At 42.3% G+C, this 14,822-nt stretch overlaps 1 protein-coding gene across 1 annotated transcript in view; it reads left to right on the top strand.

Annotated features, from left to right (window-relative positions):
- Positions 1-14,822, top strand: part of HTR4 (5-hydroxytryptamine receptor 4) — a 576,608-nt gene that overhangs the window by 314,253 nt on the left and 247,533 nt on the right. The window contains exon 4 of the mRNA XM_044277452.1: positions 4,419-4,619. Coding sequence (XP_044133387.1) covers positions 4,419-4,619 — 201 coding nt within the window. The remainder of the gene's footprint in view (positions 1-4,418; positions 4,620-14,822) is intronic.

Here is a 14,822-nt window from a genome sequence, read left to right as displayed (position 1 = left end):
CTTATCAGCACCCTGGTCAGGCTGTAACAGTTGTATACTAATACTGCAAATGTGTTTCTGTCTGTACTGTATGTCAGGTGAGTACCTATACACTTTAGATAACTGACAGCTATCACTCCAATAAATATGTTGCCCCCCCCCCCCCCCCCGCACTTTGCTGTACTTGCTATACAGCAGCACTTAGCTGTCACATCCAGGGCCTCCAGGTGGCATCTCCTCAGATGTACAAACCGATTCGTTTGTATTAGATTTGAATTTCTAAGTCTCAATACAGATCCGTCCTGACTTACATTGAAAGTCAATGGGGGACGGATCCGTTTACAATTGCACCATTTTGTGTCAATGCAAAGGGATCCGTCCCCATTGACAAACATTGTAAGTCAGGACGGATACGTTTAGCTCCGCAAGGCCATGCGGACACAAACGCTGCTTGCGGCATTTTGGGGTCCGCCTGCAAAATGGAACGGGGGGCCGTACGGAGCCGAATAAATGCATTCTGAATGGTTCTGCACCCATTCAGAATGCATTGGGGTTAAACTGATGCATTTGGGGCTGCTTGTGAGAGCCTTGAAACGGATCTCACAAGCGGATCACCAAAAGCAAGTGTGAACGTAGCTTAAACATTAAGTCCCATGTACATAAACCTCATTCCCCTCACCATCCACTTTCAACATACAGTCCCATGTAAATAACATCACTTCCTCCCCCAGCCACCTCAAGCACACAGTTCCATGTCAATAACATCCCTCCCTTCAACCCGAACATACATCCCAGTTAAATAACTACAACTCCCAGCATCTGCCTCTCCCTTAACTTACCTCTCCTCATGTACAGACATCACTATTAGGCTCCTTCTCCTCTTCACTCCGGTCCAATCCTGCACTGGTCACATGATGGTGACATCATCCAGGTCATCCTATCACAGCGTGTTTTGCTGATCACATGACCTGTGATGTCACCACAGGTCCTTCACCTCTTCCCAGTGTATTAGATTCAATTGTATTGCCGTTTTGTGTTCGGCAATACAGTTATATCTAGCAGGCAGGCAGGACATTCGGGGCATGGGACAAAACATCTGGAGCCCAGGCCCAGAATGTTTTAACCTAGCGACGCCCCTGCCAGAGGGTGTGGTTTGTTTGACTTTCTTAGGTTTTGGGGTTGTCCTGTTGCTAGCTATGACAAAAATATTGGCCATGTTGAAATTCAACAGCTGATCCTTCTTTCCCAAAAAATCTGCCATTAGGGAAAGTTTGGACACATGGATTGTCAGCTTCTCCTATCAAAGTTAGCCGTTTTAGGAACAAGTTCAGAAATAATTACCTGTTGGTATTAAGTCGGTGTAATTTCTAATCTTCACAGCTTGAGATACAAGAGAGACATGGATTATATCTTCCCTGCTACCCTGTGCTAGGGGGAAACAGAAATATATTTATCAAAATAATATACTCACTTTCCCCCAAAAAATAAAACTGCTACAAAAATCTAATTTGCACAAATCACTGCTCTTCTACATTTCTCTCAAGAACCATATATAGCACAAATGTATTTTTCATGGCTGTCACAGAGTAAAGTGTGTGATGCTAAGGGTACTTTCACACTAGCGTTTTTGCTGGATCCGGCAGGGTTCAGCAAAAACGCTTCCGTTACTGATAATACAACCGTCTGCATCCGTTATGAAAAGATCCAGTTGTATTATCTTTAACATAGCCAAGACGGATCCGTCATGAATTCCATTGAAAGTCAATGGGGGACGAATCCGTTTTTGATTGTGTCAGATTGTGTCTGAGAAAACGGATCCGTCGACATTGACTTGCATTGTGGGTCATGACGGATCCGTCTTGCTCTGCATCCCTTGACGGAAAGCAAACTGCAGCATGCAGCGGTTTGCTCTCCGGTATGAGAACGCAACCAAACAGAACGGAATGCATTTTGGAGCACTCCGTTCTGTCCAGTTATGTTTTGTCCCCATTGACAATAAATGAGGACAAAATTGAAGTGTTTTTTCCTGTATTGAGACCCTATGACGGATCTCAATACCGGAAAATATTAAAGCTAGTGTGAAGGTAGCCTTATGCAGGATATGCAGGATATTCAGGATATACGGTACCTAAAACCCACAAAGGGTAATCAGTGTCATTTTCTGTGAAAAGTGGTATGTCAGTCACGGAGAAAGAGACATTTTCAGTACCTTTCTTCTCCAGTAAAACAACTAGAGAATAAGAAGATTAACTATTTAAAGTACCATATTTACCTATAAGCCAGCCCACCAGTTACTGGAAGATGCACGGACAGGAAACCGTGTAGGCAAAGAAAATGCAGAAGGGCTCCAGCATCCAAATTTCCAAGTCTTTACTAGCAAATCACTTAAAATCCAGTTCAGGAAACATGTACAGTTGACGTGTTTTGGCAAACACAGGTAGCCTTAGTTATAACAACATAGAAACATAGAAACATAGAATGTGTCGGCAGATAAGAACCATTTGGCCCATCTAGTCTGCCCAATATATCTGAATCCTATGAATAGCCCCGGCCCTATCTTATATGAAGGATGGCCTTATGCCTATCCCATGCATGCTTAAACTCCTTCACTGTATTTGCAGCTACCACTTCTGCAGGAAGGCTATTCCATGCATCCACTACCCTCTCAGTAAAGTAATACTTCCTGATATTACTTTTAAACCTTTGCCCCTCTAATTTAAAACTGTGTCCTCTTGTGGTAGTTTTTCTTCTTTTAAATATGCTCTCCTCCTTTACCGAGTTGATTCCCTTTATGTATTTAAAAGTTTCTATCATATCCCCTCGGTCTCTTCTTTCTTCCAAGCTATACATATTAAGGTCTTTTAACCTTTCCTGGTAAGTTTTATCCTGCAATCCATGGACCAGTTTAGTAGCTCTTCTCTGAACTCTCTCTAGAGTATCTATATCCTTCTGGAGATATGGCCTCCAGTACTGCGCACAATACTCCAAGTGAGGTCTCACCAGTGTTCTGTACAGCGGCATAAGCACTTCACTCTTTCTACTGCTTATACCTCTCCCTATACATCCAAGCATTCTGCTGGCATTTCGTGCTGCTTTATTACATTGTCTTCCCACCTTTAAGTCTTCTGAAATAATTACTCCTAAATCCCTTTCCTCAGATACTGTTATGGACTTTAAGTGATTTGCTAATAAAGTCTCGGATATTTGGATGCTGACGCCCTTCTGCATTTTCTTTACCTTAGGTTCCTCCCACACTCCAAAAAGACGCTCTGATAGGGAATTTAGATTTCGCAGAATTACACTGTATCCAGATGGAGAGTATAAAAAAATAAAAATGAAAGCAGTATTTGTCCTTAATACTTTCTCTCCTTTTTTTTTATCTACTCCTGATTTTGGCTTCAAAAACTACATAAAAAACCTGAACTTTTGGCAGCACCCTAAGTGCTTTATTTTTTTAAACATTTTGCTGTTTAACTATTCCAGTGATGTTCTTTGAACGTGCAACAATTAAAATGTAATTCCAAAGTAAATTGTTTGATGTAATTGCTCATTATTTGTTAATTATTTGTTAATGAATTGTGCGAACAGAATTCTGTCTCCTACCTAATTACCAATGTCATAATGAATCATTTTTCCTCCAAAACTAACTTTACTGAACATGCTTGTGGGGGCTGCCATCTTACCTGCGCTGTTCTTAACAACAGCTTTACATCAGCCCTATGAGCCATAGGCATAATTGACTGAAGGGGTCCTCACTGATTTCTATGGGAGAGTTTTCTGGGCCTGCTCTGTGACCTCTGCTAATGTCATTGTACAAGGAAAGAATAGATAAGCTTAGAGAATCACCTATTGTGAATGGTGGATCCTGTCTTATCTATACTGATATTACTACTTCCTATAGATAAGGAAATAACTGCAGTAAAGGGACTGTACAGACCAAGAAGTGGCTCCTATTATTTGGCTTAGTGGCCAATGCAAAAACTGCAGGAGCTTATAGTTTTTATTTAAATATAGGTATTGACATGGAAAATGAAAAATAGCATCACCAAAATTATTTTAAAATATGTTAAACGCATAAACATGATTTAAACAATAGGTCATTTTTTTATGACAAATTTCCTTTAATGGGGTTTCCCACAAATGTATGATTGCGGGGGTCTGACCACTGGGACCCACACAGATCATGAGTACAGGGGGGGTCCACGAGCCCCTTGTGTGAAAAAAACATTGGTGTACATGCACATGACTACAGGACTGATGCAGAAAGCTGAGCACTGTGGATAGGTGTAAATGTTGCTTATGGGAAAACCCCATTAATTTTAATTCCTAATGTATCGACTCTTAGTGGTAACTTTAAAAATAAATTTTACTTAATTATGCACTATAGCAATGCTACTGGATTATGGTGATGGTTCTTATATATATATTTTTTTTTACAGAAAAATCAAGACCAATTACTTCATTGTGTCACTTGCATTTGCTGATTTGCTGGTATCAGTACTAGTGATGCCATTTGGAGCCATAGAGTTAGTACAAGACAAATGGATTTATGGGGAAATGTTTTGTCTGGTACGTACATCGCTTGATGTTCTTCTGACAACAGCATCCATCCTTCATCTCTGCTGTATTTCACTGGACAGGTATGCAAACGTATAATGATTACATATGTGTGCTATGCTGTACAATTGAATTGTGTGTTTTTATGTCCCAGAAGTTTGTTCTTCATATTTGTAGCAGACAAAAGTTAACCTTCAAGCTCCATGAAATTCTTTAAGATGCTAATTTAAAAAAATCTGTTCCGTTACTATGGTAACGTTGGTCTCTTCCCTATATGTGCTTATCTGTACAGAAAAAGTGTGATACATTTTTGGATCTCATTGAATATAATAGTGTATTTTGACTAGCTCTGGTTTAGAAATATTTGTATAAAAACAAAAAAAAACTGCAAATCGATGTAAAGGTTGGCAAAAGATCATGCTGACCACTTCTTTGTATCAAATGTATGGGATTACAATTACATTTTGGATTACAATAGTTCTTGGAATTATTATCTTGGTGCTTGAGTCACATAGAAATGGTTCTTTGTGTCTTTGCTTCTATCTGTTAATTTTCTTTTGGTGCTTGAGTCACATAGAAATCATACATATCTTGTCACCTCAAGCCCCATGGTTCTTTGTGTCATTGTTTCTGTTAATTTTCTTTTGATTGACTTGTTCTAATTCCATGCTGCACTATTTTATGACTTTCATTCGTTCAATCAATCTGTTCCATGACTCAGGTTTGACCTACACGTCCTTTGTCCATTGAACTTCCAAGTGTGCCGCTAGATCACATCTGTCAGAAGCTAGATCACTCAAGAAAAGGTATAGGAAAGAATGAACAGTTAAGGTGCCCAATGGATATAAGGTCCTGCCAAAGTCATTGGGTTCAGCCAACTAATGGGTGTAGGATTGTCCTTACACCCTTACCAGAATGGCAGAGCTTAGGGCAAAAATTATTAAGAATTGGCAAACCCTTGCTCCTGTGGGAGCCAAGCCATTGCCAGAGGTATCAGATAGTGACCTGTTCTTCTCTCTCTCTATTGAAAAAGCATACATGCTCTATCATGTATGTTTATGGTTTACTTTGGATTAATATCTGTCAGACAAGTGAGTGTTCTGCCGAATGCTTCTAAGGTGTATGGGCAGAGAACATAATTGTCAGATGAATCACATCTCATAATACATTTACTACTATAATACAGAGCTTCTTTAATTGAGACTATTTGGATTTGAAGGAAGAGGTATACCTGCAGAGAAGTGGCGGCTCTTTGTGGAGATAAGGAGTGCTTATGTTCACTATTTACAGTGCTTAACCCCTTAAGGACCGAGGACGTACCGGTACGCCCTATTTCCCGAGTCCTTAAGGACCGAGGACGTACCGGTACGTCCTGACTTAAAATCTGCATTCCGGCGCCGCAGGGGTTAATCGGAACGGGACGCCGGCTGAAATCATTCAGCCGGCATCCCGTAACAACGCAGGGGGGGGTCATTGGACCCCCCCGTATCGGCGATCGCAGAAAACCGCAGGTCAATTCAGACCTGCGGTTTTCTGCGTTTCCGGTCCATTCGGGTGTCCTGTGACCCGATGAACCGGAAAAAGACTGCGATCGGTGGCGTAATTTTACACCACCAATCGCAGTCCGAGGATTTGCAGAGGCGGAGCTGGCCCTGGTGCTGAACGCCGCTGTCCAGGGTGCTGATTGGTGCAGGGGAGAGAGGCGCGAGATTCAAACTTCCTGCGCTCCTCTCTCCCCTCCTCTTCCTGTCCAGCACCCTGACCGTGCAGCATCGTCCAGCACCAGCTCCTGTGTCCCCCTAAATCGGCATCCATCACCCTCCTGCACCCATCGCCACCCAGGTAGGTTAGGGTCAGTGAGGGAGAGGCACCGTTAGGCAGGGAAAGAAGGGAAAAGTTAGAGAAAAAAAAAAAAAAAAAACACATTTATTCCAAACTTTTTTTTTTTACAACTTTCAGACCCCAGACCCCACGCCACTTGCCCCCCCCGCATCCCCCCCACCACCAGCCCCCCCCCCCACCACCAGCCCCCCCCCCCCCACCCACCAACCCCCTCCCCCCACCACCAGACCCTTCCCCCACCACCACATTTTTTTTTTTCTGCGTGCGCTGACTGGCCGGCACTTTTTAGCGTCCGTCCACTGTTAGCGCATCGCCCGCCCCACCACCCCACCGACCGCTGATCAGCGTTGAACCGCAGATCAGCAAGTTTGAACTTTTTTTTTTTTTTTTTTTTCTAACACTTGCCCATTTTTTTTGCCTGGACTTTTTAGTACGTGAACACCCGTGCCCCCACACACACGCACATAGAATAAAGGTTTACACGCACGCACATACACACGCACACACACACACCCATGGCCCGCCGGGTGTTCTCAGCCGAGGAGGCATATGCCCAGATTGCCTCCGACTCTGAGAGCCCCAGTGAGGATGAGGATGACCCCACGTTCCTTTTGTCATCCGCATCCTCCTCATCATCATCGGATGACGATGAGCCACCAAGGCAGCGGAGACGCCGCCAGGCGGAGCCAGGGGCCACACATGCTAGGGATCCTGTGGCCCACCCTAGTACGAGCCGCCCTGGGGTTCGTACTGGTTTCCCGGCCCACCAAATAAGTTCACCGGAGCCCCCTGCCGATGAACTTAGCTGGTGTCCCCCAGTGGACTTTGAGCCTGAGATTCCGGATTTCGCTGGCAATCCTGGAATCCAGATTCCCACAGTGGGGTTTACTGAAATAGACTTTTTTAGTTTTTTTTTCAGTAACCCACTGGTGAATTTGATGGTGGAGCAGACGAATCTGTACGCCCAACAGTTCGTCGCTCAAAACCCAGGCTCAGTTTTGGCTAGACCCGGTGGCTGGACGCCGGTCAGTGCAGCCGAGATGAGGACATTTTGGGGCCTCGTGCTGCATATGGGTCTAGTCCAAAAACCCAGTGTCAGGCAATACTGGAGTGGGGACGTCCTATACCAGACCCCACTGTACAGTATGGTCATGACACGTCACCGGTTTGAGGCCATCCGGAAATGTCTGCATTATTCCGATAATGCAGCATGTCCCCCCCGAGGTGATCCTGCCTATGACCGGCTGTACAAGATACGGCCGGTCATCGATCACTTTGGGGCCACATTTCAGCAGGCCTACGTACCTGGAAGGGAGGTCGCGGTTGATGAGTCTCTCGTTGCGTTCAAGGGGAGACTCAGTTTCCGCCAATACATTCCCACAAAGCGGGCGAGGTATGGCGTGAAGCTATACAAAATTTGTGAGAGTACCTCAGGGTACACTTACAAATTTCGTGTGTACGAGGGGCGAGATTCCCGGATTCAACCACCAGAATGTCCCCCCACTCTGGGTGTTACCGGGAAACTCGTGTGGGACCTTATGTACCCACTGCTGGATAAGGGTTACCACTTGTACGTGGACAACTTTTATACCAGCATTCCCTTGTTCAGGTCCCTTGCCGCCAGATCCACGTTCGCTTGTGGGACCGTGCGGAAAAATCAACGCGGCCTCCCTGCCTACCCCCTCCAGGTACCTATCCCCAGGGGTGAGACCCGTGCACTTACCAGTGGAAACCTGTTGCTGGTCAGGTATAAGGACAAGAGGGATGTCCTTATGCTGTCCACAATCCACGGTAACAGCACCACCCCAGTCCCTGTGCGAGGTACCGCGGCAACGGTCCTCAAGCCCGATTGTATCGTCGACTACAATCGGTATATGGGAGGAGTTGATCTCTCTGATCAAGTCCTCACGCCATATAACGCCATGCGCAAAACCCGGGCATGGTACAAAAAAGTTGCGGTCTACATGGTGCAGGTTGCCATGTACAACTCTTTTGTACTATCCCGAAGCGCTGGCAGCACAGGGACATTCCTCCAATTCTATGAGGCAGTCCTCAAAGACCTGATCTTTTCGGACCGGGAAAGAGCAGGCCGGAGTACCTCGGGAACTGGAGGCGCCCGGATCGTCCCTGGCCAACACTTTCCAGGTGTGGTCCCCCATACTGGAAAGAAGGGACGAACCCAAAAAAAGTGCAGAGTGTGTCACAAGAGGGGGATACGGAAGGACACCACAACTCAATGTGACACGTGCCCCGATCATCCGGGCCTCTGCATTATCGATTGCTTCAGGGAGTATCACACTTCCATGGAGTACTAAATTTTTATAATCCCCAACAGTTCACTAGAGAACATAAAACACTATGGCTCTCAGACTTTGGAGACACGAAAACAATTTTTCTTTCCCCAAAAAATATTAGTTTTAGTGCAGGCATCCTCAAACTGCGGCCCTCCAGATGTTGTAAAACTATAACTCCCAGCATGCCCAGACAACCTACAGCCATCATCAGGGCATGGTGGGAATTGTAGTTTTACAACATCTGGAGGGCCGCAGTTTTAGGATGCCTGCTTAGTGTCTCCAAAGTCTGAGAGCCATACATATTGGGCATCGTCGCGTGCGTAAAAGTCGTCGCTATAAAAATAACTTTTTACCAAACGCCTCGGATGAACGGTGTTAAAAATATAAAATAAAAACGGTGCCAAAACACCTATTTTTGGGCAAAATTTAAATTTAAATCCATTTTGCCGGTAATAAAGCAAGGGTTAACAGCCAAACAAAACTAAACATTTATTGCCCCAATTCTGTAGTTTGCAGAAACACCCCATATGTGGTCGTAAATGGCTATATAGCCGCACGGCAGGGCATAGAACGAAGGGAACTCCATACGGTTTCTGGAAGGCAGATTTTGATGGACAGTTTTTTTTTTTTACACCATGTCCCATTAGAAGCCCCCCCTGATGTAGCCTAGACTAGAAACTCCAAAAAAGTGACCCCATCTAAGAAACTACACCCCTCAAGGTATTCAAAAATTACTTTACAAACTATGTTAACCCTTTAGGTGTTCCACAAAACTAAATAGCGAATGTAGAAACAATTTTAGTATTAAATTTTTTTGTTACATTGCCTCAAAAAAGAGTAATATAGAGCAACCAAAAATCTAATTTACCCCAAAAATTGTCCCAAAACAACAACCACCTTATCCCGTAGTTTCCTAGATGGGGTCACTTTTATGGAGTTTCTACTCTAGGGGTGCATCAGGGGGCTTGAAAGGGTACATGGTGTAAATAAACCAGTCCAGCAAAATCTGCCTTCCAAAAACCGTATGGCGTTCCCCTTCTTCTATGTCCTGCCGTTTAGCCAAACAGTAGTTTACGACCACATATGGGGTGTTTTTGCAAACTACAGAATCAGGGCAACCCATTTTGAGTGTTGTTTGGCAGTTAACCCTTGTTTTACTCCTGGAAAAAATTGATTATATTGGAAAATTTTCCAAAAAATAGAAATTTCTAAATTGTTTCTCCATCTGCCATTAACTCTTGTGGAACACCTAAAGGGTTAACAAAGTTTGTAAACCCAGTTTTGAATACCTTGAGGGGTGTACTTTCTTAGATGGAGTCACTTTTTTGAAATTTCTATTCTAGGGGTGCAACAGGGGGCTTCAAATGGGACATGGTATAAACAAAACCAGTCCTGCAAAATCTGCCTTCCAAAACCCATATGGTGTTCCCCTCCTTCTATGTGCTACCGTTCGGCCAAACAGTAGTTTACGACCACATATGGGGTGTTTTTGCAAACTACAGAATCAGGGCAACCCATTTTGAGTGTTGTTTGGCAGTTAACCCTTGTTTTACTCCTGGAAAAAATTGATTATATTGGAAAATTTTCCAAAAAATAGAAATTTCAAAATTGTTTCTCCATCTGCCATTAACTCTTGTGGAACACCTAAAGGGTTAACAAAGTTTGTAAACCCAGTTTTGAATACCTTGAGGGGTGTACTTTCTTAGATGGAGTCACTTTTTTGAAATTTCTATTCTAGGGGTGCAACAGGGGGCTTCAAATGGGACATGGTATAAACAAAACCAGTCCTGCAAAATCTGCCTTCCAAAACCCATATGGTGTTCCCCTCCTTCTATGTGCTACCGTTCGGCCAAACAGTAGTTTACGACCACATATGGGGTGTTTTTGCAAACTACAGAATCAGGGCAACCCATTTTGAGTGTTGTTTGGCAGTTAACCCTTGTTTTACTCCTGGAAAAAATTGATTATATTGGAAAATTTTCCAAAAAATAGAAATTTCAAAATTGTTTCTCCATCTGCCATTAACTCTTGTGGAACACCTAAAGGGTTAACAAAGTTTGTAAACCCAGTTTTGAATACCTTGAGGGGTGTACTTTCTTAGATGGAGTCACTTTTTTGAAATTTCTATTCTAGGGGTGCAACAGGGGGCTTCAAATGGGACATGGTATAAACAAAACCAGTCCTGCAAAATCTGCCTTCCAAAACCCATATGGTGTTCCCCTCCTTCTATGTGCTACCGTTCGGCCAAACAGTAGTTTACGACCACATATGGGGTGTTTCTGCAAACTACAGAATCAGGGCAACCCATTTTGAGTGTTGTTTGGCAGTTAACCCTTGTTTTACTCCTGGAAAAAATTGATTATATTGGAAAATTTTCCAAAAAATAGAAATTTCAAAATTGTTTCTCCATCTGCCATCAACTCTTGTGGAAGACCTAAAGGGTTAATAAAGTTTGAAAAAACAGTTTTGAATACCTTGAGGGGTTTAGTTTCTAGAATGGGGTCATTTTTGGGAGGTTTCTATTATCTAAGCCTCACAATATGACTGCAAACCTGAACTGGTCCATAAAAAGTGGGATTTTGAAGATTTCTCAAAAATTTCAAATTTTGCTTCTAAACTTCTAAGCATTGTAACATCCCCAAAAAATAAAATATCATTCCCAAAACAATTCAAACATGAAGTAGACATATGGGGAATGTAAAGTCATCACAATTTTTGGGGGTATTACTATGCATTACAGAAGTAGAGAAACTGAAACTTTGAAATTTGCTAATTTTTCAAAATTTTTGGTAAAAAATGTATTTTTTTATGCAAAAAAATTAACTTTTTTGACCCAATTTTAGCAGTGTCATGAAGTACAATATGTGACGAAAAAACAATCTCAGAACGGCCTGGGTAAGTCGAAGCGTTTTAAAGTTATGAGCACTTAAAGTGACACTGGTCAGATTTGCAAAAAATGGCCTGGTCCTTAAGGTGAAAATGAGCCTGGTCCTTAAGGGGTTAAGGAACTTTAATTACTTAGAGCTTAAAGTGACATTCATTATTTTGCTGTGTTGTAAGACCACCTGGTCTGCATTAGAGCTTGAGGACAGCTTGGCCTACTAAGCAGACAGATTCAATTTGAATATATGCATATTTGATGATGTTACAGTAAAAATGTGACATGGCACTTAGTAGGAAAATAATTTCTCTGGCACCTTGCCAACCAAATGCAAAGTACTTTTAGTAATAAATATATCCTAAACCTCCCCCAATTTTTTTTTATTTTTTTTTAATCTCTATTATTTCCATTATACTGACTGCGGAGAGATACATATGTTTTTGGTTTCCCAGGAAACTAAAAATAGAAGAAAGGGGCTTGTTAGCTGCACAGCATGCTGGTAAAGGCAGAGATTTATTTTCCTCCCTGGGGCGAGAAATGTTTTGATCAAACCATGAATTACTTTTCTTCATACTACTGCACCTAGAGGTACAAATGGTATACTGATGGAGAACATGATGGAATTACCACAAAATAACCACCACTGAATGCTGTTACAGCTCTTGTGCCGAGAATGGCTGAGCCCAGCTTTGTAACAATGACTTATGAATTGTTATAATTGAAATCTGCTCTATTGTGCAGGGTATGGCACAGATTGTAGTTATCTTGCACAATGCATCAGCCCTTTAGAAACAGCTGTCAGCCTAGAAAGCCCCTGTAATACGGACCACTCTCTATTTTCTCCCTGTGATATGCCTCGTTCTGTTCTCTAGTCGTACAGTATGAGAGCATAAAAGATGCTCTTACTATGTAACATAGAGTACACATAAACAGCAGTGTGTAAGAAAAAGATCTAACACATTTTGTAGATTTTCAAATTCAATGAACAAGATCAAGTGCATATTTCTGTTTCTGCACTGGAAGACCTATTACCTTGGCAGCTCATCCTTGGTTTATCTGTGCAACCACTTTCATCCCTTCTGTTTATTGTGGTGTCAACCACACACATGTTCATGAAAATAAAGTACTGTCAAACCATAATAGTACAAGAAAAAAGTAGTCCTGCTGTGAATCTACTCTTTGCCATGTCATAATGTTGGTGGTTGAACTGACAGGTATACAGTTGCAAGAAAAAGTATGTGAACCCTTTGGAATGATATGGATTTCTGCAACAATTGGTCATAAAATGTGATCTGATCTTCATCTAAGTCACAACAATAGACAATCACAGTCTGCTTAATCTAATAACACACAAAGTATTAAATGTTACCATGTTTTTATTGAACACACCATGTAAACATTCACAGTGCAGGTGGAAAAAGTATGTGAACCCTTGGATTTAATAACTGGTTAAACCTCCTTTGGCAGCAATAACTTCAACCAAATGTTTCCTGTAGTTGCAGATCAGACGTGCACAACTGTCAGGAGTAATTCTTGACCATTCCTCTTTACAGAACTGTTTCAGTTCAGCAATATTCTTGGGATGTCTGGTGTGAATCGCTTTCTTGAGGTCATGCCACAGCATCTCAATCGGGTTGAGGTCATGACTCTGACTGGACCATTCCAGAAGGGGTATTTTCTTCTGTTTAAGCCATTCTGTTGTTGATTTACTTCTATGCTTTGGGTCGTTGTTTTGTTGCAACACCCATCTTCTGTTGAGCTTCATCTGGTGGACAGATGGCCTTAAGTTCTCCGGCAAAATGTCTTGATAAACTTGGGAATTGATTATTCCTTTAATGATAGCAATCCGTCCAGGCCCTGACACAGCAAAGCAGTCCCAAACCATGATGCCCCCACCACCATACTTCATAGTTAGGATGAGGTTTTGATGTTGGTGTGCTGTGCCTCTTTTTCTCCACACATAGTGTTGTGTGTTTCTTCTAAACAACTCAACTTTGGTTTCATCTGTCCACAGAATATTTTGCCAGTACTGCTGTGGAACATCCAGGTGCTCTTGTGCAAACTGTAAACGTGCAGCAATGCTTTTTTTGGACAGCAGTGGCTTCCACTGTGGTATCCTCCCATGCAATCCATTCTTGTCTTGTCGTAGATTCGCTAACAGGGATGTTAGAATATGCCAGAGACTTTCGTAAGTCTTTAGCTGACACTCTAGGATTCTTCTTCACCTCATTGAGCAGTCTGCGCTGTGCTCTTGCAGTCATCTTTACAGGACGGCCACTCCTAGGTAGAGTAGCAGCAGTGCTGAACTTTCTCCATTTATAGACAATTTGTCTTACCGTGAACTGATGAACAGCAAGGCTTTTGGAGATACTTTTATAACCCTTTCCAGCTTTATGCAAGTCAACAATTCATAATTGTAGGTCTTCTGAGAGCTCTTTTGTGCGAGGCATCATTTACATCAGGCAATGCTTCTTGTGAAAAGCAAACCCAGAACTGCTGTGTGTTTTTTATAGGGCAGGGCAGCTGTAACCAACACCTCCAATCTCATCTCATTAATTGGACTCCAGTTGGCTGACACCTCACTCCAATTAGCTCTTGAAGATGTCATTAGTCTAGGGGTTCACATACTTTTTCCACCTGCACTGTGAATGTTTACATGATGTGTTCAATAAAAACATGGTAACATTTAATTATTTGTGTGTTATTAGTTCAAGCAGACTGTGATTGTCTATTGTTGTGACTTAGATAAAGATCAGATCACATTTTATGACCAATTTGTGCAGAAATCCATATCATTCCAAAGGGTTCACATACTTTTTCTTGCAACTGTATTTGGTAAGGTAAATTTTTTTGAAATTTATGTAGTAACTTAGTGTCAGTTGTAGTAAAGTCGTATGGACCCAACAATGAGATTAAGACAGTCCATTAATAACTGGGGATTATATAGATGTCCAAAAATTTTAAAAGTACAGCATATGATTCAATACAGTCCTCCATCCTCTTCTATTACAAACTCTCTCATGTCTTGGCATCACGTATTGGCTCTCTCTTGGATCTTGTCATATCTCACCAATGGAGCATAAGCTGGGATACTTATCAACACTGGTGGAAAGGAAAACTGGCATCGTTGCCTATAGCAAACAATCAGATTGATACTTTCATTTTTAAAACGAGCTCTGAAAAGTTAAAAGGTGGAATTGAATCTGATTGGTTTTTATGGGAAACTAAGCCAGTTTTCCTTTTCACCAGTTCTTATAAATCTTCTCCTT

Source organism: Bufo gargarizans, chromosome 2 (assembly GCF_014858855.1).
Source record: "Bufo gargarizans isolate SCDJY-AF-19 chromosome 2, ASM1485885v1, whole genome shotgun sequence".
Lineage (NCBI taxonomy): Eukaryota > Metazoa > Chordata > Amphibia > Anura > Bufonidae > Bufo > Bufo gargarizans.
This window is presented reverse-complemented; position numbering and strand designations above follow the sequence as displayed.